The sequence below is a fragment of the Heterodontus francisci genome, chromosome 16 (assembly GCF_036365525.1).
Source record: "Heterodontus francisci isolate sHetFra1 chromosome 16, sHetFra1.hap1, whole genome shotgun sequence".
Lineage (NCBI taxonomy): Eukaryota > Metazoa > Chordata > Chondrichthyes > Heterodontiformes > Heterodontidae > Heterodontus > Heterodontus francisci.
In genome coordinates, this window is record NC_090386.1 from 65,403,100 (window position 1) to 65,429,357 (window position 26,258).

Here is a 26,258-nt window from a genome sequence, read left to right on the forward strand (position 1 = left end):
CCAAATACTTGTTAATTCTTGAAGGAAAAGGAAAATGAGTTTTCCCTTTATTCTGGCATTCCAAATTCGTGTAGACTGCTGTCACTTGGATCTTTTTTGGAGCAGTTCTCTTCAGGTGGCGTCTAGGATTAATCTGGTAGGCTTTCCAGGAGAAATGGGGTATCAAGGGTTTCAACTATCACACACTGGATTCTCAGGGTTTCTCGAAGAGGTGGAAAAAGGATGAGCTGGTGACTTCTTTCTTAGCAGGCTTACCCCCAACTGAAACAAAACAATATCCAAAACAAAGCTAACTCTTGACCACCGTAACTCTTGACATGTCACTTCTCTGTAAACAACTCCCTTAGACAAAAGGCTCCTGCTGTTTACTTCGCTGAAGGCATGTGATTTCCAGTGTGTGTTTTTAAACAAAGGCCCGTAGTCCTTTCAGTGACTTTTTTTTTAAAATAGCCAAGTCTAGCATCTATGGAATTTCGTCAGTCTTTCAAATGAATCAATTTCCGCAATTTAAACATGAGTCCTCAAAAAAATATTAAAAAATGGAAACACTTTCATAACAATACACAAATCTTTGACAGTGGCAGGACAAGTTGAGACAACTGTTGAAAAGGCATTCAGAATCCTTGGCTTTATAAATAGTGGTATACAGTACAAAAGCAAGAAAGTTATTCTAGTTCTTCATAAAACACTGGTTAGGCTGCAGCTATTTTGTCCACTTCTGGGCACCACCGTTTAGGAAAGATATCAAGGCTTTGGAGAGGTTGCAGAGGTGATTTACTAGAGTGGTACCAGGGACGAGGGTCTTCAGTTCTGCAATAGATCGAGAAGCTAGAATTGTTCTCCTTGGAGCAGAAAAGATTAAGGGAAGATTTGATAGAGGTGTTCAAAATCATGAAGGGTTTTGCCAGTAATGATCTAGAATGCATTGCCTGAAACGGTGGTGAAAGCAGATTCATTATTAACCATCAAAAGGTAATTGGGTAAATACTTGAAGGAGAAAATTTGCAGGGCTATGGGAAAGGAGCAGGGGAGTAAGACTAATTGGATAGTCTTTTAAAGAGGCACAGGTTTCCTGTGCTATATCATTCTTATTCTACAAAAGATTGGACTCAAGATTGATTAAACAAAATTATCTGTAGAAAGTAATTCGGAAATTTCTTTTAGTCCAATGAAATTAGCTTTTTTTTTACATTGGTAATTTATAGTTGCATTTTCATAAGGTTTGTTTTATTGAAATCAGTAAGCACTTAAATATCACAGCTGTGCCATTTTTTTATTTCAGGAATGACCATAGCTCAGTGTTCCTCTTGTTCCTCCTCGTGTGGTTTTGATTAGTGATTTTTTTTTTCAATGCTTTTTGAAGATTTAGCAAATAAAAACACAAAATACACTTTTTATAAAATATTTGCTGCTACCCTTCAGAGTATTGCAAAATAGTTCTTAGTTCTGTGGTTGTTTATAACCATTAGATTGGCTGGAGGAGCATGTTATAATTGAAAGAACTTCTTTTACATAATTATGCTGCTGTTTCTTTTAGATCACACTTAAGCAGTAGAAGCTACAACAGCAAAGTACTGTGGATGCTGGAAACCTGAAATAAAAAGAGAAAATGCTGGAAATACTCAGCAGGTCTGGCAGCATCTGTGGAGAGAGAAATTGAGTTTACATTTCAGGTAGGTGACCCTTCATCAGTTCTGTCGAAGTTCTGACGTAGGGTCACCGACAGAAACATTGGGCTGGATTTTGTTTCCAGCATGATATTAGGTTCCGGGGGAGGTGAGGGTGTAGGGGGTAGAGAATCGGAGTGGCAGCGGACTGCCACGGAACCCAATGCCAGGATTGCCGGGCCCAATCTTCCCAGCGGCGGGGAAGCTCTGTGGCGGCCCCTCCACCACTCTGCAACAGAACCCTGCTTTCCATATGCTAATTAAATGTTTGCATTAATTTAGATGTAACCCACAGCAATCTTACCTTCAGTTCCTGATCTTTAGTGTGATGTGCGGCACTCGCGCGCCTTCGCTTTCCCGTCCCGAGGTGGGGAAGCAGTCAACTCTGCAGTTTTAGTATAGGGAAGGAGGAGAAGGGGTCAACTTTGCATTTTGCTGAACTGTCTGCAAGGCTGACCAGCAGCTGCTTCTGCATCAGATGACATTGTGAATGGCATCACCAATGCCACTGCTTCCACGTGATTGGGGTGGGGAGGGGTTGGCCGCCATGAATATGCTAAGAGGCTGCTCACCGCAGAAGCACGGCAGCGTGGTTAACGCGCGGGGCAGTAGCCATTTTCTTCTCCCGGAGGTGGGAAAACAAAATCCAGCCCGTTAGTTCTGTTCCTCATGCCACAGATGCTGCCAGACCGGAACAGTGGAAGCTATTTGTTTTGTGCTACATTTTATTTTGGCAGAAGGATCACAGCCGTCACCTGCCTCCACCAATCCAAAATGATCTGCAATGAGGTCAACTTAATTATTCTGATTGCAACATAATCAAATTTTTAATATCAAACTTTCAGAATATGTACTGCATTTCAGTTATGCATCCTCAATACTTAGTTTTTGAGGTTAAAGTTGGAGGCAGGCCAATATATGATCAATCCTATAGGAGATAGAATGATCTCACTCAGAAATGAATGAGAACACAGCTTAAATCTCACTAGAATAAGCTGTGCACCAAGACTTAAGATTGGAACATGATGCCTTTTTAGCTACCTTTCAGTATGAAACATATAAGATCTTGAGGGGACGTGACAGGATAGATGCTGAGAGGATGTTTTCCTTTGAGAGAGACTAGAACCAGGGGACACACTTTTAAAAAAATAAGGGGTCTCCCATTTAAGACGGAGATGAAGAGAAATTTTTTCTCTGAGGATCATTAGGCTGTGGAATTGTCTTCCCCAGAGAGCAGTGAAGGCAGGGTCATTGAATATTTTTTATGATGAGCTTATTAGATTCTTGATTGGCCAAGGGTATTTTGAAACCCATCAGAAATTGATTTTTAAAAAATATGTTTTTGGTCTCTTTCGGCAAATGTTACTGTTTTTAAAAAAAATTTACTTGGAGTAAAGTACAAAGGGTATAGCAGGTAGACAGGAAAGTCGAGTTGAGACCACAATCAGATCAGCCATGATCTTATAAAATGGTGGTGCAGGCTTGAGGAGCCGAATGGCCTACTCCTGTTCCTAATTCGTATGGGCAGAGAATTAATCAATGGAGTAGCCAAGGTATGCTGCACAAAATAAAGCTCAGATTCATCAAGAAAAAATAATGAAGGATTTGAGATGGAATAGAAAAGAACCTAATGTTGCTTTGAGTCTAGATTGTTTTGGGATTACTAAATTTAAATGTAATTGAAGTCTTATTGGCTATGCTTTGATATCGTAGTTAAGTATTACAAAAAGGCTATGGGTGCACTAGCAAATGAATGGGAAATGTCATTTGGTCACCACAAAGTCAGCAGAGAGTCTCTTGTTACTTACGTTATGATGAAGATGTGGAGTGGTGAGTAGGGAAACGCTGCAGTTCACGTTAGATATTCTTTCAAAGTGTTGCTGCCTGAGGTGCATGGAATTAAAATCACTAATTGCTTCCCATACAATGTAAGCTGGAAAATGACGAAACTGCATGTGAAAACCTTAGGAATAATAAAATTTAGTAATATTTTGTGAAAATTTCCAGTATATTTTGCAGTCTTTAATGGCTAATACAGCTATTTTTGGTTTATGTATAATGTTGTTTCAGAAGGATTTAAGGAAGCAGCAGAAAAATTTCGAGTGGAATCTGGGATAGAGCCTAGTGTTGATCTGGACACCCTTGATGAACGTATTAAAATTCGTGAGGTGATACTTAATGGACAAATTCAAGAAGCCATTGCACTAATCAATAGTCTGCACCCAGAGCTGTTGGACACAAATCGTTATCTTTACTTCCACTTACAGGTAGGGAAGTCTTCACATCCAAGTATATATATTTTTTTTAGAAGGTAGTGGAACTCCAGGTCCTATTTATTTGAAAACTGTTAGTAGCATTTGATGAACTATTTATTTACATTTCATGTATTTTCAACCATAATTTAAACCGCAGTGCACATTTTTAAATTTATGAATGTTTATTTATGAGGCTCCTTGACTCCTCTGTCCCTGTAAACTACCGTCCCATCTCCAACCCCTCTTTCCTCTCCAAAATCCTTGAAAGTGTTGTTGCCTGCCAAATCCATGCCTACCTTTCATGTAATTCCATGTTTGAATCCCTCCAATAAGGTTTCTGGCCCAGCATTGATCCTCATCAGTCACAAATGGCATTCTTTGTGACAATGACCATGATGAACTATCCCTTCTTGACCTATCTGCGGCCTTTGACACAGCTGATCACACCATCCTCGTCCAATGCCTCTCTGTAATCCAGCTGGGTGGAATCACCTTGCTTGCTATCCAATTTTTCCTCTTAGCTGCATTTTTCCAGTCCTGCCAACATCCTCGTAAATCTCCTCCGTAATCTCTCTAGTGCAATTACATCCTTTCTGTAATGAGGTGACCAGTACTGCACACGGTACTCAAGTTGTGGCCTAACCAATACATACAACCACTTACATTTATGTAGCGCCTTTTTATATTGCAAAAACATCCCAAGGCCCCTCAGGCGTGTTATCAATCAAAATTTGACACAGAGCCACATAAAGAGATATTACAGCAAATGACTAAAGCTTGGTCAAAGAGATAGATTTCAAGAGCATCGTAAAGGAGGAAAGAGGGGTTGGCAGGTGGAGAGGTTTAGGGAATGGATTCCAGAGCTGGTTACTGGTTGGCTTGTGGGGGGAGGGGCTGAACTGGATGAAAGTGATGATTGGTGAGTCCTGGATTAGAATGAGACTTGGGATTGCTCCCTATTCAGCAGCTGTCAATGCCCTGCAACTTAACCTGGAGCTGAATGACCCAGAAAGGCCCACAGCAACTATTAGCCACAACGCAGTGGACACAGCTCATTATGGGTGTATAAACACACACAGCCTGGATGAAATTAATGAATTTAGTCTCAGTGAGTACCTCATTGTCTGCAGTGCAGGTTTATGATGAAGAACACCTCCCTTTAGCACTGACTGAGCAACATGTACCAGCCTGGAAACTGCAGGTTAATTGAAGCTGTCTAGGTTAATGGGTGAGTGAGCAGATTATGTGAATTTCCTTTCATTGTTTGGCGAGAGGAATGGATTTTTCAAATTGTTCAAAGCCCAGATTTTCACCCCACTTGCCCAATGTTTCTGTCGGTGACCCCACTTCTTTCACATTTCATCATCTCTCCTGAAAGTGTGAACTCTTGTGTCGGGAAAGGGGAACTTAACAGCCCGGATATGGGATGTGTGGGGGATGGTGGGGGGAGGTGGCGGGGGAAGAATGGGACAGATGGGAGAAGGGGTAAAACGTAATGTATGAAAAGAAGAAGAATGCAACCCATGACTGGAGAGTTAGAATGGGGCTTGCGTGAATAAAGGGATGGCAGGACGGGTGGGAGGAGGAGGAGGGCAGAATGGGCCAGGTGGGGGGCAGGAGGAGGAGGGTGGGATGGGACGGGAGGGGGAGGAGGAAGAGGACGGAATGGGACCAGTGAGGAGAGCAATATTTCCTCGAAGGTGTGTGCAACTGCAGAGCAATCTGGAATGTACCACGTATTGAAGTAAACAGACCACTCACAACTTAGTGAAATTTCAGAGACTTTTAAAATGTAAGCTGCCCATGGACAAAAAATGTAGTGCTCAAAGGAGTTTGTAGTCACCCAGACAAAAAAAATTTAGATGGAACATTGCTGATTGCCCTTGTACTAACTAATTGACCCACATAGGATAAGGGTAAGCAATGCTCGAATATTAAAATTGTCATCCTTGTTTTCAGATCCCTCCATGGTCACCTCCCTCCCGAATTGATGTGATCACCTCCAGTCCTACAACCCTCCAAGACCTCTGCACTCCTCTAATTCTGTCCTCTTGACCATCCCCAGTTTTATTTGCTCCATCATTTGCGGCTGTGCCTTCGGCCCTAAGCTCCTGGAATCCATTCCGTAAACCTCTCCACCTGCCAACTTCTCTTTCCCCCTTTTAAGATGTTCTTGAAATCTACCTCTGACCAAGCTTTAGTCATTTGCTGTGATATCTCTTTATGTGGCTTGATGTCAAATTTTGATTGATAACATGCCTGTGGGCTGTATAAAAGGCGCTACATAAATGCAAGTTGCTGTACATAATCTTGCTCAGTGGGAGCCCGAATTGCATCAAGGCAAGTAAATGTATAAGTCTAAACTGTGCTGTGTTTTTGGCCAGCAAAAAAAAAAGATAATCTTCTGTGTTCATTGCGAGACCTCGTTCAATCAGAGTGTCATGGTGAAATTGACCTAAACTGTTAAGATTAGTCTGAAAGGGAGTAGGCCATTCAGTCCCTTCAGCCTGTTCCACATTCATTAACAAAAATATGAGCTCTGACAAAATTGGGCAACTCTTTTTGGTCTGTTTGTCTCAGCCAAATATTTTTTTTAAAGTAGCTGGTTAAATGGAATGGAGGTGGGATAGAGAAGTCCTTACTGCTTGAATGGTAGCACCAATAGTAAACTTCAGTTTTGTTTTACATTGTAATTCATTCCCTTCGATTAGATTTCAGTATATCTGACTTGTGTTCAGTAAATCATTTTCCTTAATTGCAATAATTATTTAGTGATGCATTAATGTTATTTGTTTGGAAAGGAGTAGAGCTAGTTTATTGCATTATCCCTTCACCTCTGGGATTATGCCTTTATTTATTTTTTTATTTAGAGATACAGCACTGAAACAGGCCCTTTGGCCCACCGAGTCTGTGCCGACCACCAACCACCCATTTATACTAATCCTACATTAACTCCATATTCTCTACCACACCCCCACCATTCTCTTACCACCTACCTACACTAGGGGCAATTTACAATGGCCAATTTACCTATCAACCTGCAAGTCTTTGGAGGTGGGAGGAAACCGGAGCACCCGGCGGAAACCCCGCAGACACAGGGAGAACTTGCAAACTCCGCACAAGCAGTACCCAGAATCGAACCCGGGTCGCTGGAGCTGTGAGGCTGCGGTGCTAACCACTGCGCCACTGTGCCGCCCATGTTGCCTGAACAGGCAACTGAACAGGTTCTATACACGTTTGGGCAATGTCCATCCATTTCTTAGTGCTTGTGGACAATCAGCCAAAACTATTCACAATTTGGCAATATCCTTCTTTCGAGAAGCTGAGAGGCTGAATGGGGAAGTAGTTGCTGCTATTTTGATGTGGGTTAAAGACATATTAGGATGCAATGTAAAGAAATCTTCTTATTCACATTGTAATTTGATGTGTGAGTGTTTGATCTAATTTGCACTGACTTTTTGTTCACATTGAAGTGTAAAAATACGCTGGAAAAATATTTTAAGTGTTATTAAATATTTGACTTTTTTTTTCACATATATACGGAATTTATTGCACTTCATTGAAGCTTACATGCTGAAGTTCAGACAAATCTGATTCTTATTTTTGAACATATAATATTTGCATTTGAATATTGAGTCATCATGATTTGTGGAAACTTAACAGATACAACTTGTATTTATTTCTACGTACGGTTGTACTATAGTATAAACAGCTAGTTTCTTGCTGCAAAAAATTAAAGCTGAACAATTAGAACATTTTGACTTGGTTATGGGGACAACAGCAATTTTTCATGTTGACATGAAGGGTTTGATCTGTATTTTATGTAAAAGTTACTTGCTTTACTGTTTTTATGTTATCTGATTAGCAAATTACGTAATTAGAGGCACAATGTACTTAAAATTTACAAGTGTGCATTTCAACTTAAATGTCATTTATTGGGTTAATTTGTGCTTCAGCAATAAATTCTGTATTTTAATCCAAACTTCAGTTTTATTTTAAACCGTCCATTCCATAGACCTGTACAATTTTGCCACTTGAACTGTTGTGACAATAGACTGCATCATTACTGAAATGATGATTATTTACAGTGTTAATTTTCAATGATTACTGCCTGTAGTTTAGATGTTTATCATATAGAGTTGTGCATACCGTGTCAAAAAAATGCAAATATGGTACAGAACTAATTTGCAGTGCAATCTATAGGAACAGATTGTCATACACCTTTATATAGTGTCTTTACTGTAATGAAATGTCCTAAGGTTCTTCTCATGAGCATTATCAAACAAAATTTGACACTTGAGCCACATAAAGAGATATTGGGTCAGATGACCGAAAGCTTGGTGATAAAGGTAGGTTTAAGGAGTGTCTTAAAGGAGGAAAGTGATTTAAAGATGTGGAGAGATGTAGGAAGGGAATTCCAGAGCTTGGGGCCAAGGCAACCGAAGGTGTGGCCTCCATTGGTGGAGCGATTTAAAATCGGGATGCTCAAAAGAGGCCAGAATTAGATGGATGCAGCTATCTCAGAGTTGTGGGGCTGGAGGAGATTACAGAGATAGGGCGGGACCAGGCCATGGAGGAATTTGAAAACAAGGATGAGAATTTTAAAGTCAAGAGGTTGCTTGTCCGGGAGCCAATGTAAGTCAGCAAGCACAGGGCAGATAGGGGAACGGAACTTGGTGAGATGTAAGACATGGGTAACAGAGGTTTGGATGACCTCAAGATTGTGGAGGGTAGAATGTGGGAGATCAGCCAGGAGTATGTTGGAATACTCGAGTCTAGAGGTTACAAAGGCGCGAATGAGAGTTTCAGCAGCAGGTGACCTGAGATGGGGAGGGCATGAAATTGAGCGATGTTAGAGGTAGAAATAGCCGGTCTTGGTGGTGGCATGAATATGTGGTTGGAAGTTCATCTCGGGGTCAAACATGACACCAAGATTGTGAACAGGCTAGTTTAATGACAGACTGTTGCTATAGAGAGGGATGGAATCAGTAGCTTGGGGATGGAGCTTGGAGAAGGGAATGAAAACAATGGCTTCAGTCTTCCCTTTATTTAATTGGAGGAAATCATCCAATACTGAACAGTCTGATGATTTAGCAACAGTGGAGGAGTCGAGCAAGGTGGTGGTGAGGTAGAGTTAAGTGTTCTTGGCGTACATGTGAAAACTAATGCTGTGCTTTCAGATGATGTTGCCGAGGGGAGAGCATGAAAATAACAGAGGCTTGATGTGGTTGTTGTGGTGTACATGGACTTCCAAAAGGCATGTGATAACGTGCCGCATAACTGGCTTGTCAGCAAAGTTAGAGCCCATGAATAAACGGGACAATAGCAGCATGGATATGAAATTGGCTGAGTGTAGTTGTGAATGGTGGTTTCTTGGACTGGAGGAAGGTATATAATGGAGTTCCCCAGGGGTCGGTCTTGGGACTCCTGCTTTTCTTGATATATATTAATGGTGTATACTTGGGCACAATTCCAAAATTTGCAGTCGACACAAAACTTGCAAGTATTGCAAACTGTGAGGAGGATAGTGATCAGCTTCAAGAGGACATAGGCTGGTGGAATGGGCAGCAAGTGGTAGATGAAATTTAATGTAGGCAAGTGTGGTGATTCCTTTTGATAGGAAGAACAGGGAGCGACGATATAAATTAAAGGCATGATTCTAAAGGGGATGCAGGAGCAGAGGTTATATGTGCACAAATCATTGAAGGTTGCATAGTAGGTTGAGAAAGTGGTTAATAAAGCATACGGGCTCCTAGACTTTATAAATAGGGGCATGGAGTACCAAAATAAGAAAGTTATGATAAACTTGTATAAAATACTGGTTCGGCCTCAACTGGAGTATTGTGTCCAGTTCTTGGCACCACACTTTTGGAAGAATGTGAAGGCATTAGAGAGGGTGCAGAAAAGATTCATGTGAATGATTCCAGGGGTGAGGAACTTTACGTGGATAGACTGGAGAAGCTGGGCCTGTCCTCTTTGGAGGAGAGGAGATTTGCTAGAGGTATTCAAAATCATGAGGGGTCTGGACAAAGTAGATAGGGAGAAACTGTTCCCATTGGCTGAAGGATCAGAACCAGAGGCACCAATTAAGGTGATTGGCAAAAGAAGGAACAGCGACATGAGGAAAAACGTTTTTTATGCAGTGAGTGGTTAGGATCAGGAATGCACTGTCCGAGAGTGTGGTGGAGGCAGATTCAATTGAGGCCTTCAGAAGAGAACTGGATAATTATCTGAAGAGAAAAAATTTGCAGGGCTACGGGGAAGAGGCAGGGGAGTGAAACTAGGTGAGTTGCTCTTGCAGAGAGCTGGCATGGACAAGACGGGCCGAATGGCCGCCTCCTGTGCTGTAACCATTCTATGATTCTAAGTAAGAAATGGAAGGGAACAGAGGATAGATTCTTTGGGGACACCAGAGGTAACGGCACAGGAGTGGGAAGAGAAGCCTATTGCAAGTGATACTCTGGCTACGATTGGATAAATAAGGATGGAACCAGGTGAGAGCTGAACCACTCATCTGGATGAGAGTGAGAGGTGTTGAGGGTGTTGAAAGGCTGCAGACAAGTCGAAACCGATGACGAGGGGTAGTTTATCTTTGTCACAGTCACATTGGATGTCATTTGCAACTGTGACGAGCTGTTTTGTTACTGTGGCGGGGCAGGAAACCTGATTGAAAGGATTCAAACACTGAGTTTCGGGAAAGATGGGCACGGATTTGGAAGGTGAAAGCAAGTTCAAGGACTTTGGGGAGGAAAGGAAGGTTGGAGATGGAGTAGTGGTCTGCAAAGATGGTGGGGTCAGGAGTTGTTTTTTTGAGGAGAGGGGTAACCATGGCAGATTTAATGGAGAGAGGGACAATACCTGACACAGAACTGTTAACAATATCGGTTAACATGGAACATAACAAGAAAAGCTTTTCTTTATAGCTATCCAAGCATATTTGTAATGCAACTACTTTTTTGTTTAAAAAAAATTGCAAAATACTGTGGATGCTGGAAACCTGATATAAAAACAGAAAATGCTGGAAATACACAGCAGGTCTGGCAGCATATATGGAGAGCGAAACAGAGTTCATGTTTCAGGTTGATGATCTTTCGTCAGAACTGGAAAACTTGGAGATGTAATAGGCTTAAGGCAGGGACACTGGAGCGAGGGTGTGGAGGAAGAACAAAATGTAAGGTCCGTGATAAAGTGGAAGAAGGCAGGAGAGATTAAATGAGAAACATGTTGATGGTACATGGCAAAAAAAAGATAATGGACAAGTAAAGAAACAAAAGACGTGTAGAGGAGGTGTAAATGGGAAAGGCAGGATCATGACCAACAACTGCCATCCAAAAGCAAAAAACACAAAAAAAAAAAGAGGGGGGAGCAGCAGAGGCTATAATCTGAAATTGTTGAACTCAATGTATCTGAATGGACACTTTAGTCTTTCGAAAGATTGTGGTGCTGTTCCACAAGCTTGCATTGAACTTCATTGGAACAGTGTAAGGAGGCTGAGGACATAGAGGTCGGAGTGGGAGTGGGCAGAGAATTACAATAATAGGCGACCAGAGGCTTGGGATCACGCTTGCAGACTGAACGGAGGTGTTCCACAAAGCGGGCATCCAATTTACATTTGGTCTCCCCAATATCAAGGAGACCACGTTGAGAGTGGCGAACACAGTGTACTAAATTGAAAGTACTACTAGTAAATTGCTGTTTCATCTGGAAGAAGTGTTTGGGGCCTTGGATGGTGAGAAGGGAGGAGGTAACAGGGAAGGTTTTGCATCTCCTGAGCTTGCATGAGAAGGTGCCATGAGAAGGGGAAGAGATGTTGGGGGCGCTTGAGTGGACCAGGGTGTCGCGGAGAGAACGGTCCTTCGTCGTGCTGGAGATGGAGGAAATGGCAGAGGATAATTCGCTGAATGTGAAGGCTGGTGGGGTGGAAGGTTTAAAAACAAGGAGAACACTATCGTGGGGTGGAGAGTAGGAGAAAGAAACCGTTTCTCTCTCAACAGATGCTGCCAGACCTGTTGAGTATTTCCATCATTTTCTGTTTTCTATTTCTCTTAAATTCATCTTCCTATTTCTTATCTTTAGTTGTTACTTTAACAACGAATTTGTTCAGTTTGTGTAAATGGGACTAATATTTTTTCAAGTTATGTATGGATTTGAACTGCTTTTTCTCTATCCTTTTTTAAAAAAAAAAACCCACATTTGTTTGTGCTGCCCATCCATTTTGGAGATGAAGCTTATGGCTAAACACTGTTTTAACAGTCAGTACCAGAAGTTTAACAGTTCACACTTCTTGTAAAGCATTGAAGGAAAAGCTTTTCAAAATATCTCATTAGCAGCTTTAGGAGCCCAGTCAAACCCCAGATTAGATTTATTTTGGAAGTGATATAAAGGTTATTCTGCTACAGCATTGCAGATGCAAAACAAACTTGGTCAGGCTGCCTCTGTGGTTTAAAAAATTCCATTTAAAATAATCTGGATAAAAAAGAAATATGTATCCCTAGTAGCCGCCTTTCAAGCACAGTTTTCAACTGTTCTTTGTTTCCTGCCGGTTAAAGCTGTTACCGTGCATTGTAACTACAAGGTTCTAAGTTAATTCATCCATAAATTAATATTTCCCAATGACCTCATTAGTTTTTAACTTCAATTATATACTGAAAGATAAAACTGAAATCCAGCCCTTTAGGTGGCATGGTGCTATTACTAGAAATGAGGACATACCTAGTGGTCAGATTTTTCTATAGCAGGGCATCTTGCAGTGCCTGCTGTTAGTTAGATTTGCTCCTGCACCTCTTCAGTTGAAAGTGATTTTTGCTCATAGAGCTGCTGGCAGTACAAGCTGGCAACAGTTCAGCGAGGGACAAGAGAAATCTGGGATCTGAGTGAATAGGGCAACCAACAAGGTATTTTATTTTTATTCATTCATGGGATGTGGGTGTCGCTGGCTAGGCCAGCATTTATTGCCCATCCCTTGTTGCCCTTGAGAAGGTGGTGGTGAGCTGCCTCCTTGAACCACTACAGTCCATGTGACGTAGGTACACCCACAATGCTGTTAGGAAGGGAGTTCCAGGATTTTGACCCAGCGACAGTGAAGGAACGCCGCTTTAGTTCCAAGTCAGGATGGTGTGTGACTTGGAGGGGAACTTGCAGGTGGTGGTGTTCCCATGTATTTGCTGCCCTTGTCTTTTTCTAATTGGTAGAGGTCGTGGGTTTGGTGCATTGCTGCAGTGCATCTTGTAGATGGTACACACTGCTGCCACTGTACATCGGTGGTGGAAGGAGTGAATGTTTGTAGATGGGGTGCCAATCAAGCGGGCTGCTTTGTCCTGGATGGTGTCGAGCTTCTTGAGTGTTGTTGGAGCTGCACCCATTCAGGCAAGTGGACAGTATTCCATCACACTCCTGACTTGTGCCTTGTAGATGGTGGACAGGCTTTGGGGAGTCAGGAGGTGAGTTACTCGCCGCAGGATTCCTAGCCTCTGACCTGCTCTTGTAGCCACGGTATTTATATCGCTACTGCAGTTCAGTTTCTGGTCAATGGTAGCCCCTAGGATGTTGATACTGGGGGATTCAGCAATGGTTATGCCATTGAATGTCATGGGGAGATGGTTAGATTCTCTCTTGGAGATGGTCATTGTCTGGCACTTGTGTGGCGCGAATATTACTTGCAACATATCAGCCCAAGCCTGGATGTTGTCCAGGTCTTCCTGCATTTCTACACGGACTGTTTCAATATCTGAGGAGTCGCGAATGGTGCTGAACATTGTGCAATCATCAGCGAACATTCCCACTTCTGACCTTATGATTGAAGGAAGGTCATTGATGAAGCAGCTGAAGATGGTTGGGCCTAGGTCATTACCCGGAGGAACTCCTGCAGTGATGTCCTGGAGCTCAGATGATTGACCTCCAACAACCACAACCATCTTCCTTTGCGCCAGGTATGACTCTAACCAGCAGAGAGTTTTCCCCCTGATTCCCATTGACTTCAGTTTTGCTAGGGCTCCTTGATGCCATACTCTGTCAAATGTTGCCTTGATGTCTAGGGCAGTCACTCTCACCTCACCTCTGGAGTTCAGCTCTTTTGTCCATGTTTGAATTAAGGCTGTAATGAGGTCAGGAGCTGAGTAGGCCTGGCGGAACCCAAACTGAACATCAGTGAGCAGGTTATTGCTAAGCAAGTGCCACTTGATGGTACTGTTGATGACACCTTCCATCACTTTACTGATGATTGAGAGTAGACTGATGGTAATTGGCCGGGCTGGGCTTGTCCTGCATTTTGTGTATGGGACATACCTGGGCAATTTTCCACATTGCTGGGTAGATGCCAGTGTTGTAGTTGTACTAGATCAGCTTGGCTAGGGGCACAGCCAAAGTTCTGGAGCACAGGTCTTCAGTACTATTGCTGGAATATTGTCAAGGCCCATAGCCTTTGCAGTATCCAGTGCCTTCATCATTTCTTAATATCTTGGGGAGTGAATCGAATTGGCTGACGTGTGGCATCTGTGATGCTGGGGACTTCAGGTGGAGACAGAGATGGATCATCAACTCGGCACTTTTGGCTGAAGATTGTTGCAAATGCTTCAGCCTTATCTTTCGCACTGATGTGTTGGGCTCCCCCATCATTGAAGATGGGGATATTTGTGGAGCCACCTCCTCCAGTTAGTTGTTTAATTGCCCACCACCATTCACAGCTGGATGTGGCAGGACTGCAGAGCTTGAATCTGATTTGTTATGAGATCGCTTGGCTCTGTCTATTGCATGCTGCTTACGCAGTTTGGCACGCAAGTCGTTCTGTGCTGTAGCTTCACCAGGTGACACCTCATTTTGAGGTTCGCCTGGTACTGCTGCTGGCATGCCCTCCTGCACTGTTTCTTGAACCAGGGTTGGTCCCCTGGCTTGATGGTAATGGTAGAGTGGGGGATATGCCAGGCTATGAGGTTACAGATTGTTGTTGAGTACAATTCTGCCGCTGCTAATAGCCCACAGCACCTCATGGATGCCCGGTTTTGCATTGCTAGATCTGTTCGCAGTCTATCTCATTTAGCACGGTGGTAGTGCCACACAACACAGTGGAGGGTATCCTCAATGTGAAGACGGGACTTGGTCTCCATAAGGCGGTCACTCCTACCAATAATGTCATGGATCGATGCATCTGCAGCAGGCAGATTGGTGAGGGCGAGGTCAAGTATGTTTTTCCCTCTTGGTTCCCTCACCAGTTGCCGCAAACACAGTCCAGCAGCTATGTTCTTTAGGAGTCGGTCAGTTGTGGTGCTACCGAGCCACTCTTGGTGATGGACATTGAAGTCCCCCACCCAGAGTACATTCTGCGCCCTTGCCACCCTCAGTGCTTCCTCCAAGTGGTGTTCAACATGGAGGAGTACTGATTCATCAGCTGAGGGAGGGCCGTAGGTGGTAATCAGTTTTCCTTGCCCCTGTTTGACCTGATGCCATGAGACTTCATGAGGTCCGGAACCGATGTTGAGGATTCCCAGGGCAACTCCCTCCCGACCGTATACCACTGTGCCACCACCTCTGCTGGGTCTGTCCTGCTGATGGAACAGTACATACCTGGGGATAGTGATGGCAGTCTGGGACATTGTCTGTGAGGTTTGATCCCTTGAGTATGACTGTCAGGTTGTTGCTTGACTCGTCTGTGGGACAGCTCTTCTAACTTTGGCACAAGCCCCCAGATGTTGGTAAGGAGGTCTTTGCAGGGTCGATAGGGCTGGGTGTGCCGTTGTCGTTTCCGGTGCCTAGGTCGATGCCGGTTGGTCCATTCAGTTTCATTTTTTTATTGACTTCGTAGCGGTTAGATGCAACTGAGTGGCTTGTAGGCCATTTCAGAGGGTACGTAAGAGTCAACCACATTGTTGTGGGTCTGGAGTCACATGTAGGCCAGAGCAGGTAAGGACAGCAGATTTCCTTCCCTAAAGGGCATTAGTGAACCAGATGGGTTTTTATAACAATTGACAATGGTTTCATGGCTATCATTAGACTAGCTTTTAGTTCCAGATTTATTCATTGAATTCAAATTCCACCTTCTGCTGTGGTGGGATTTGAACCCAATACCTTGGGTCTCTGGGTTACTAGCCCAGTGACAATACCAATACGCCACCACCTCCCCTAAGTTTATTAAATTTTTTTATTTAGAGATACAGCACTGAAACAGGCCCTTCGGCCCACCGAGTCTGTGCCGACCAACAACCACCCATTTATACTAACCCTGCAGTAATCCCATATTCCCTACCACCTACCTACACTAGGAGAAATTTACAATGGCCAATTTACCTATCAACCTGCAAGTCTTTGGCTGTGGGAGGAAACCGGAGCACCCGGCGAAAACCCACGTGGTCACAGGGAGAACTTGCAAACTCCGCACAGGCCATACCCAGAATCGAACCCGGGTCGCTGGAGCTGTGAGGCTGCGGTGCTAACCACTGCGCCTTAACCAATCCGATTTAAGAATTGGGAAATAAACAGCCGGTGTGAGAAGGAAGTTGAATTAAAGAAAGTGATTTCAATGTCAATTCAGGTACAATAAGAGATAAAGAGGGGAAAATAAGCTTGAATTGAGAGAGGGAAGAAAAAGAAAGGAAAAGCTAGGGGATAAGTTAGTTTGTATTCAAAAAAAAAACTCCTCAAATTCAAAATCTGAAGGAATGAGACTCTACACTTGTAATTAATTTTCAGTGCTAGAGAGGTGAATTGGCAGTGATCAACAGTTATCACGTTATTAAAAGGGTACTTGCTGCTTATCAGAAGCTGTAAATTTCTGCAGTGAGTTTAAGTTCATATCTACTACACACAGCAACTTCATGACATTCAATGCGCGTCAGCGGTGAGGCAGACAGTGCAATTCCATTTTCACAAAGTTAGCTGGGAGCAGCATAACTCTGAATGCAACTTTTGGATGTTACCATTTAACTATGCTTCTGCTCATCTGAAGTTGCTCCACCATTTGCTCATGGCATTCACTGTTAATTTTATCCGTTATTTTGATAGTACAATCTGGTTCAGCATGTAAACTAAACTTTTGAAATATAACACAACTAATAACAAAGGGGTTAAGAAAAGAAGAAAGCTACTGGAACCAGGATATCCCTGCTGAAAAATTGTGGATCAATAAAATTATTGATTGTATGTTTGCATAGTTTGGTTAATGCTAGTAAATGTGCTTTCTACAGCAACAGCATTTGATTGAGTTGATTCGCCAGCGTGAGACAGAAGCAGCTCTGGAGTTTGCCCAAACTCAGCTTGCTGAGCAGGGTGAGGAGAGTCGAGAGTGTCTTACTGAGATGGAACGTACGCTGGCCCTACTAGCTTTTGATAATCCAGAAGAATCGCCATTTGGGGATCTGCTTAATATGATGCAGAGGCAAAAGGTAACTCTTTCAATATCTGATAATTAAATATTGATAGCAGAAAGGTATGTAAGATAGTTTGAGAACAATGTATTATAGTAAATATGCCGAGGTGTTTAATTTCCTTCCTTCTGTGCAATTAAAATGTCTGGTAAAACTTTCTATAAAATGGTCACATCGCATGTTAGACACAAGTGTAATTATACTACTTTGCATATAATTACCTACAAGTTAGTTGAAAAATTTATACATTGGGACAAAATTTATTGAATAAATAGATAGAAAAGTGTTTAATTTTGTACAGTGGCTCTAAGCATACAAATTGTGAATCAATTTTTAAAACCTTTGTTAAAAAATGTAATCCTCTACATTAATTGTAGTATGTTTCTTGAATATTTTAATTGAATTCCAGTCTCCGTCTACCTTCATTGCTTGGGTTTTTCTACTTTTTGCTCTGTAAAAATTGTTTAGGCAACTTTTACATTTTAAGGCCAGTAGAATTTATTTTCTGTAACGAACTAGCAATTTATGCAACTAGGCAGTTATAGGGGGAAGATAGAATTACTAGCTATAATACAGCATTCTTTCCCCTCACCCACCACCATTACCACTCATCCCCATCACCCCGCCCCAAAAACTGTACTTTTAAAACTACTTCTGCCATCAACTACAGCCAATTTATTTGGTGAAGAGCTGTTCTGTAGACATACAACTTACTTTAGCCACTTACATGTGAAAGGATGTGGTTATATGTCTGGTAATAGTAAATTTCAACTTCTCCAAAATTTTGTCTTCCACACTTTTACAGGAAGTGTTTTGCTGTTGGCATAGTAATTTGTTACAATCTTGTCAGGAAACCCCAGATGACTGCAAGAATTATGAGTGCAAATAACGCATTAATTTATCCCGTTCAAATTTTGTGCGCATTAATGGCTGTTCATAGCTCTTAACCCCATTGATAGATAAATTTTACATTAGGATACTACAATTGGTTAATATCCACATCTTAAGATATGCACAACTTAATGAGATCATTGATTTAAACTTTATATGTAGTCCCCCGAGGCGCACGTCTAAGTGAGCCATGAAACTAAACACTTGCCATTTCCTCTGAGAAACTGTTTCACATGCAGGAGGGTCAGTGACCATAGAATGCAGGTTTAAAATAATGGGCAAAAAAGCCAAAGGGGAGATAAGAGATTTTTAACTCAGAGTTATGATCAGGATTGCATTGCCTGAAAGGGAGGTGGAAGTAGATTCATTAGTAACTTTCAAAAAGGAATTGGATCTCTACTCAAACATGAAAAATCTTTAGGGCTCTGGGTGAGGAGCAGGGGAGGGAGACTAATTTGCAGTTCTTTTAGAGAGCTGACACAGGCATAATGGGTCGAACAGCCTCTTGTGCTGCATAATTCTATGACTTTACAGACTAATGGTAACATTGGGAAGGAACTAAATTGTATTCAATAGAAACAGATCACCTATGTAGATTTTCTTCAATAAAATAAAAGCAAAATACTGCAGAGGCTGGAAATCTGAAATAAAAACAAAGTGCTGGAAATACTCAGCAGGTCAGGCAGCATCTGTGGAGAGGGAAGCAGAGTTAATGTTTCAGGTCTATGACCTTTCATCAGAACTGGCAAATGTTAGAAAAGAATTAGGTTTTAAGCAAGTGAAGGGGGGTGGGGGAGCAGATTGGTGGGGAAGAGAACAAAAGGGAAGGTGTGTGATAGGGCAGAGGGCAGGAGAGATTAAATAACAAAGCTGTCATGGGACAAGGGCAAAGAGTGTGTTGATGCTTGTGATGAAAGATAAAGCATTAGTCCAGAGAGTGTGTTAATGGCAGAATAATGAGCAGCTCTGCCTACATGAAAAACAGGTACATGGTTAAAACATAAAATAATAGAAAAATCCTTTTAAAGGCCAGTCATGCTCTGAAATTAGTGAACTTAATGTTCAGTCTGCAAGGCTGTAGAGTGCCTAATTGAAAGATCAGATGCTGTTCCTCGAGCTTGCGTTAATGTTCATTTGGAACACTGCAGCAGGCCAAGGAGAGAAATGTGGGCATGAGAGCAGGGAGTTGTGTTGAAATGGCAAGCAACTGGAAGCTCGGGGTCATGCTTTCAGACCGAGCAGAGGTGTTCCACAAAGTAGTCACCCAGTCTGTGTTTGGTCTCCCCATTGTAAGCAGCGAACACAATATACTAAATTGAAAGAAGTACAAGTAAATGGCTGCATCACCTGGAAGGATTGTTTGAGGCCTTGGATGGTGAGGAGAGAGGAGGTAAAAGGGTAGATGTTTGACCTGTGATTGCATGGGAAGGGGAGGAAGTGTCTGGGGTGATGGAGGAGTGGACCAGAGTGTCACAGAGGGAACAATCCCTTTGGAATGTTGACGGGAGGGCAAGGAAAGATGTGTTTGGTGGTGGCATCACACTGGAGGTGGCGGAAATGGTGGAGGACGATCCTTTAGATGTGGAGTCTGGTGGGGTGGAAAGTGAGGACAAAGGGAACCTGTCACCATTCTGGGAGGGGAAGGGATGAGGGCAGAAGTGCAGGAAATAGGTCAGACATGGTTGAGGACCCTGTCAACCACCATGGGCAGAGTGGGGGGGGGGGGGGGGGGGGGCGGTGGTGGGGGTGGCGAGGGGAGGAGAATCCTCGGTTGAAGAAAAAGGAAGACATGTCAGAAGCGCTGTTGTGGAAGGTTGCACCACAAGCATTAACGCAGTTTTTTTGCCTTTTGTCCCATGACAGCTTTGTTCTTTAATCTCTCCTGCCCTATCACACAACGTCTCTTCTTTTTCTCTTCCTCACCAACCCACCCCTCCCCCTGCACTTGCTTAAAACCTAATTATTTTCTAACCTTTTGCCAGTGATGAAAGGTCACAGACCTGAAACGTTAACTCTACTTCTGTCTCCACAGATGCTGCCTGACCTGCTGAGTATTTCTGGCACTCTGTTTTTATTTTAGATTTTCTTCAATTTGGGTTAGGATTAAACTCTTTTAATAAACATTTTGCATGTAAGATTACTTAATACTGTCTCGAACTGACCAGTTCAGACTTCTGATATTTGCCACTGTTTGTTCTCTCCACTTCCCGTTCAGTAACAGAACCTTCTTGGTTCCATTTGGGACTGCTCCCTAAACCGCTCTGCCTAGCTACTTCAGTCTCTATTTTTAAAACCACCTCAAATAAAGAACAAAGAACAGTACAGCACAGGAACAGGCCATTCGGCCCTCCAAGCCTGCGCCGATCTTGATGCCTGTCTAAACTAAAATCTTCTGCACTTCCGGGGTCCGTATCCCTCTATTCCCATCCGATTCATGTATTTGTCAAGATGCCTCTTAAACGTCGCTATCGTACCTGCTTCCACCACCTCTCCCGGCAGCAAGTTCCAGGCACTCACCATCCTCTGTGTAAAGAACTTGCCTCACACATCTCTAAACTTTGCCCCTCGTACCTTAAACCTATGTCCCCTAGTAACTCACTCTTCCACCCTGGGAAAAAGCTTCTGACTATCCACTCTGTCCATGCCGCTCATAACTTTGTAAACCTCTATCATGTCGCCCCTCCACCTCCGTCATTCCAGTGAAAACAATTCAGGTTTATCCAGCCTCTCCTCATAGCTAATGCCCTCCAGAACAGGCAACATCCTGCAAATCTTCCTATGTTGGCCTTCTCTCCTAACTCTATTACCACTTGGTTTTTGTTTCTCCTCCATAAAGCATCATTAGATGTTTCTTCCTTAGCAATGCTATATAAATACAAGTTGCTTTCATGGTTTCTGGTCTAACTATTATTCAGTATGCATTGGAAATTACATTATTACTGTTACAATGCTATTCAGGCAGTAATGAGCTACAAAAGGGTACAAGATGCACAGCAATTCTGGGGTAATTAAGTTTGACTTTTATCAAAGAACTTTTCCCCTGTATTTAATGGAACACCTACAAAATTGTATCCCCAGAAATTTCACATTTCAGATTTTCACATTCTCACTTTCATTATTGAGTAGTTACAGCAGAAAAATTGAAGATTTTTTTTGTCCTTTTTTTCTTTTGTTCCCAGCTGTCAATCTGAAGCAGTCAAGTTTAGTGTATCAAATAATGAAAAGGATATTATCTATTCATTGAGAGTCCACAAATTGTCTTAACCACCCAGTTGTTGATGACTTCTAATATAAAATCCAGGGTCTTCATTTAGATATTTGGGGGTATGCATATAAAGATGCTAATTGTGGAAAGCTGGTGCTTTTTCATTTTGCCATTAAACATGTGATCTTGAATGGAAAACTGCTGGAATCCTACTGAATTTGTTTTCATAGAAACTAAATTTGACTGTCAAATTTAATTGACTACTGTCTTATTTATTTTTTTTCTTTTTGTTTAGGTTTGGAGTGAAGTGAATCAGGCCATTTTGGATTATGAAAATCGTGAATCAACACCTAAGCTAGCCAAACTGCTGAAACTTCTATTATGGGCACAGAATGAGCTGGACCACAAGAAAGTTAAATATCCTAAGATGACAGACCTCAGTAAGGGAACAATTGAGGAACCCAAGTAAAAGCTGTATGAATGGACTGAACAGGATTATGAAGTGTCTTGCTGTACATTTGCTGGTTACAGTATATCAGACAGGACTATAATAAGTTCACTAATAAATGACAGAACATGTGAATATGACTTTATGGTTAATCACATTTAAGGCTGGGATGCAGTCCAAAGCATCACCAACGCATTACATCGGGGAATGCCACCAAATGGCTGCTGAAGGGTCAAGGGATTGCAAGATTCACCCCAGTCCTAAATTCATTTTTATGGTAACTTATAACTTTACCGACTTCGCACATTGGACTGAAAATACTGAGTATTTGGTATTTACTTTTGGCTGCTGTACAGAGTTTCTACTCGCAGTTTCTTTGCTTCATATGCCATCAGTTCTTAAGTGTATGTTTATATATTTTCAAAACAACTTTACTAAATGCCTGTTTGTTCTCTACTAATATCCATCTTGCATCTGAAACTACCTTACACTTTATTTCTTCTGATGGAATATCCTCAGCAACTTTATTGTTAATATAGTATCTTACTGCTATTAAATTTATTTGGAGCCAGTTGTGGATGTAACATGGATACTAAGAATGTAATTAGTAGAAGATAACTATTCCTTTTACATTTTTTTCAGTCTCATTAAAATTTTCCACTGTCCAGGAAGAAGTTCACCTGTTTGTTAATTCTCATTAAGTAGCCTTGTTACCAAACTAAAATCCACAAACTTGTAAGTCATAGTATTTAATCTCAAGGTTTTATATATTTTGTGACAATGACTTACTTAGATATGAGTTGTTTGTATATAATGCAATTCCTTGCAGAAAGGAAGTAGTATAATGATTTCCCAAAACAGAAGTGTTTTACACTTTGAAATTCATCTAATGTGCTTTAAAACACTTTCTCCATGTGTGCATAATGTGTGTGTTGAGCTTATTGATATGTTCTTTTAATGAAATTACTAAGATGTTAATTTATCATTGCATATATCAGCGAATACTTTGGGAGTGTACAATGGAAAGTCATTGACAACTATTTTAATTAGTTTTATAGCTTAGGAATGCAGATTCTGTATGTCGGGTACTTTTCAAACAAAGTAGCTGAAAGTACTTATGTAATTTTCAGAACTTTTTATTGTTCGTTTAGCAGAAGGAAAATTCCAGATGCAGTCATCTGTCATGTAAATATTCCCTACATTGACTTTAAAAATGTAACTGAGGTGCAGATGGAATGAATGCTGGTCCAAGAATGATGAGAACATTTGTATAGAAATAAATATGGACTTTGATTTCTTTCTTCCCTTCCCCCCCCCCTCACCAAGCCCTTTGTTTTCAAGGTTTCCTCACAATAGATTAATACGTTCAGGTCTTGTATCAGGAGCAGCTTAGCACAACAGCGAGAAAGCACTGCATCTTGAACATTATTAATTGGTAAAAATTTAAGATCCTATGGGAAAGCTGTTGAAATTGATTTTTTTTGTGGAAAATCTTCCCTTTCTGGGCAGTTTTAACACCTCTGCAAGCATATGTTGTCTCCTTCAATCTAAAATTTGTACTGCTTTCCTATTCAGTCTTTGAAGTGCGTAACAAAGGGATTAACAATCTCCTACTACAGTAATTTGCTTACTACTCAACCAAGTGGCAAGTACTGCTTACATAGACTTGGGCTACAAATGAATAGAAAAGCCCATCAGCTCCATCGCCCTTCTCCATGTAGTAAATGGTACAACCATACATGCAATTCTTCTATCTCTGTAGTAATGCTGTCTTGTACGAGAGACTTAAAGGTCCTTTGATTAATTCAGCAAAAGTTAATGGGAATTTTTTTTCCAAGCTCCCTAAAGCAATTGAGCAAGGTGACTACAGTATTAGCCTTTATACATCATGACCTAAATAATTGACAACTTAACCCACAATTGGTGATGTCCTCTTATAGATTGCTGACTAAAGCAACTACTTTACAGTTAAATTAATGCAAAGCACAAAAAAGAGCAAATGCTAAAATACAAAAAAGTGAAAGTCCATAATTAGTAAATTACTCTTTGTAAGGACTTAATTTGATGGAATAATGAAAAAATTTGAAAACTTGGTTTCTAATCACCTCTTGTTGGAAGTGGTGTTGTGTAACGTATTGTCTCAAGCAGTGTGTAGAATGAAGGCTTTTTTCGCTGACCACATGCCAGAACTCCTAAAGAATGCACTAAGCCAGAAGGACTATTATGATTCATCTTCCCAAATACAAAGTTAACACATATCATTTATATCCCTGAATCCTTTGTCAAGAAAAACTATCCAGCTGCTGCTTGAATTTGATGACACTTGTCTCAGCTACCTTCCTGGGCAGCCTTTCCATCTATTCATCAACCTCATCACAAGAAACATTACAACCTTGTTCATAAATGTGACTTTTAACTTGCTTTTCTTACAACTGTTTACTTGAGATCTTTATTCTCAAACTCTCTCAATCATTCTTTTCCTTTTTTCAAATTCCCTGCTTACTCTATTCTAATCTTTCATTCTTTCTTTGTCTTGTTCCCAGTTTTCATAGAGAAACAGGCTTTTAGCCTTGAGAGGGGACATCTTATCATTGCACAAGATATAGAGATAAGGTAAAGCCAGAATATTACTTGAAAACAATAGGACAAGGGGGCATACACAAAAACAGGCGAAAGGGCAATTTGTGAAAGGTCAGGAGGAATTTCTTCACGTAGTGAGTGATTTCCACTTAGATTGCTCTTCTAGCTAGAGTAATGGAGGCAAAAGGGTTTAAACTCATTGGAGAGATGGACATTGTGAGGGAGCAGAAATGTATGTTTTTAAAATCTGGACGAATTAACATAGTTCTCTGCACTAATTCGATTGGTGTGTGGGGAGAACGATATTGTGAAATCTTGTGCGTTGTGGACTACTACTTTTAACGTACAATTTGAACAATTAGAAACTTCATTAGAATTAACTGAAGAGATTATAATGTTTCTTCAAAAAAAAAGGCATGTTGGCTTTATTTTGGTGGCAAAATTTCCGTGAATGCTTAAAGTTAATAGTAAATGAAAGATATTCTAAAATTTACTTAATTTTCTTTTGGATTTCATAATTTGCCATTTGAATATAACTATTTACAAATAAAAGTTTTATGTTTGACTGACCAATGATCTTAAATACTTAAGTTCTTTCATGTTCTTATGCACAATTATGGTGTAAATACTTTTCCTGGCTTTTAGCAGAGCTAGGCCTTTTCGTGGTGGTGTGCTCATGAAGGGAACAGTGGTGAAACATGAAATAGACTGGAGAAATTAAAGTCAATTAATGCACTGAGCTACAAAAAAAGGACATATTTTTGCCACTGACAAAACGGAGTAGAGATAAGGTGATCCCTCCTGTACTGTCAATAAACATGTTTGTCTGTTGAAAACTAATCCCATTATTCACTTCTGAATTAGCTTTGTGGAAAACCCATTGAAATGGAAAAATAGCCCATTCCATGCTAACGACCTCTAGCTACAGGAATGGAGTTAACAAAGACTTTCATAGACAGACTGACTCTGAAGCCAAGGGCAAAATAATAGGTGTGAAAAACACCTATTTATCAGAATGGACCATAATCAGATGTCATCCGCTAACAATGGTTCCCATAACCTGGAACATAGTATGAATCACCCCAGGGGAGAGAGCCCAACCTGACCAGTTTCTACCTCAAAAGGTATCTCTGGGGAGAGAGAGAGAGAGCGAGAACAGCCAGAGAAAATCTTTTCCAGCCAGAAAAGCTAAGACACTTCCAGCTAAGCCAGAACCCTGCTGACAACATCTTTTAACTACTGCAGCAGAGAAATTGCAAGGTGTCTTTGGAACTCCCCATCTGCGAAGGTGAACCAGGATTTCCCACCATCGACTTTGGATTGAGTCTTAACCACAAGCAGCCTACAGCGCTTCATCCTTTTCAAGACAACAAACATTCAGGCCTGCACCAGTGAAAGATTTCCTCCCCAAAAGCTTCTAAAGGTTTTTTTTTAAAACAACAAACTCTTTTACAACATTGGACTCTAATTGCATGTTACATTGTACTCTATTTTGTGTGTGTGTGAATGCGTGAGTGGGTGAACTGAATATTTTTCAGTTATTGTGTATAAATAAATATCTTTTTAACCTACAAGAAAACCTGTTTGTCTGTTTATTTGACCTTTTAAAACATTCAGGGACTAAAACTTTAAAACACTATCTGCAGTCAGTTGAGAGGTGAAAAATGGAGTAACCCACATTGCTTCCCACCTGTCTAACAGATTGGGGGCTCGTCTGGGATTCTGAACAATCAGATTATGAGAGAGATTTGGAAACACGCTTTCATGTATTTTCTTCCTCTACGGTGCTAAAAACAAAAGACATGGCCACGTTCAATGCTAAAGTGTTTGTAGAGCAAGGAGAGGTATATTATGATG

The 26,258-nt window shown here is 41.3% G+C and overlaps 1 protein-coding gene across 3 annotated transcripts in view; it reads left to right on the top strand.

Moving 5' to 3' along the window:
* LOC137378160 (glucose-induced degradation protein 8 homolog) overlaps positions 1-25,939 on the top strand; it is a 38,751-nt gene extending 12,812 nt beyond the window's left edge. For all 3 annotated transcript variants that reach the window (XM_068048298.1, XM_068048299.1, XM_068048300.1), the window contains exons 3-5: positions 3,738-3,934; positions 17,098-17,295; positions 21,669-25,939. In XM_068048298.1, the coding sequence (XP_067904399.1) occupies positions 3,738-3,934; positions 17,098-17,295; positions 21,669-21,842 (569 nt within the window). In that variant the 3' untranslated portion in view covers positions 21,843-25,939. The remainder of the gene's footprint in view (positions 1-3,737; positions 3,935-17,097; positions 17,296-21,668) is intronic.
* Positions 25,940-26,258: the final 319 nt, after the last annotated feature.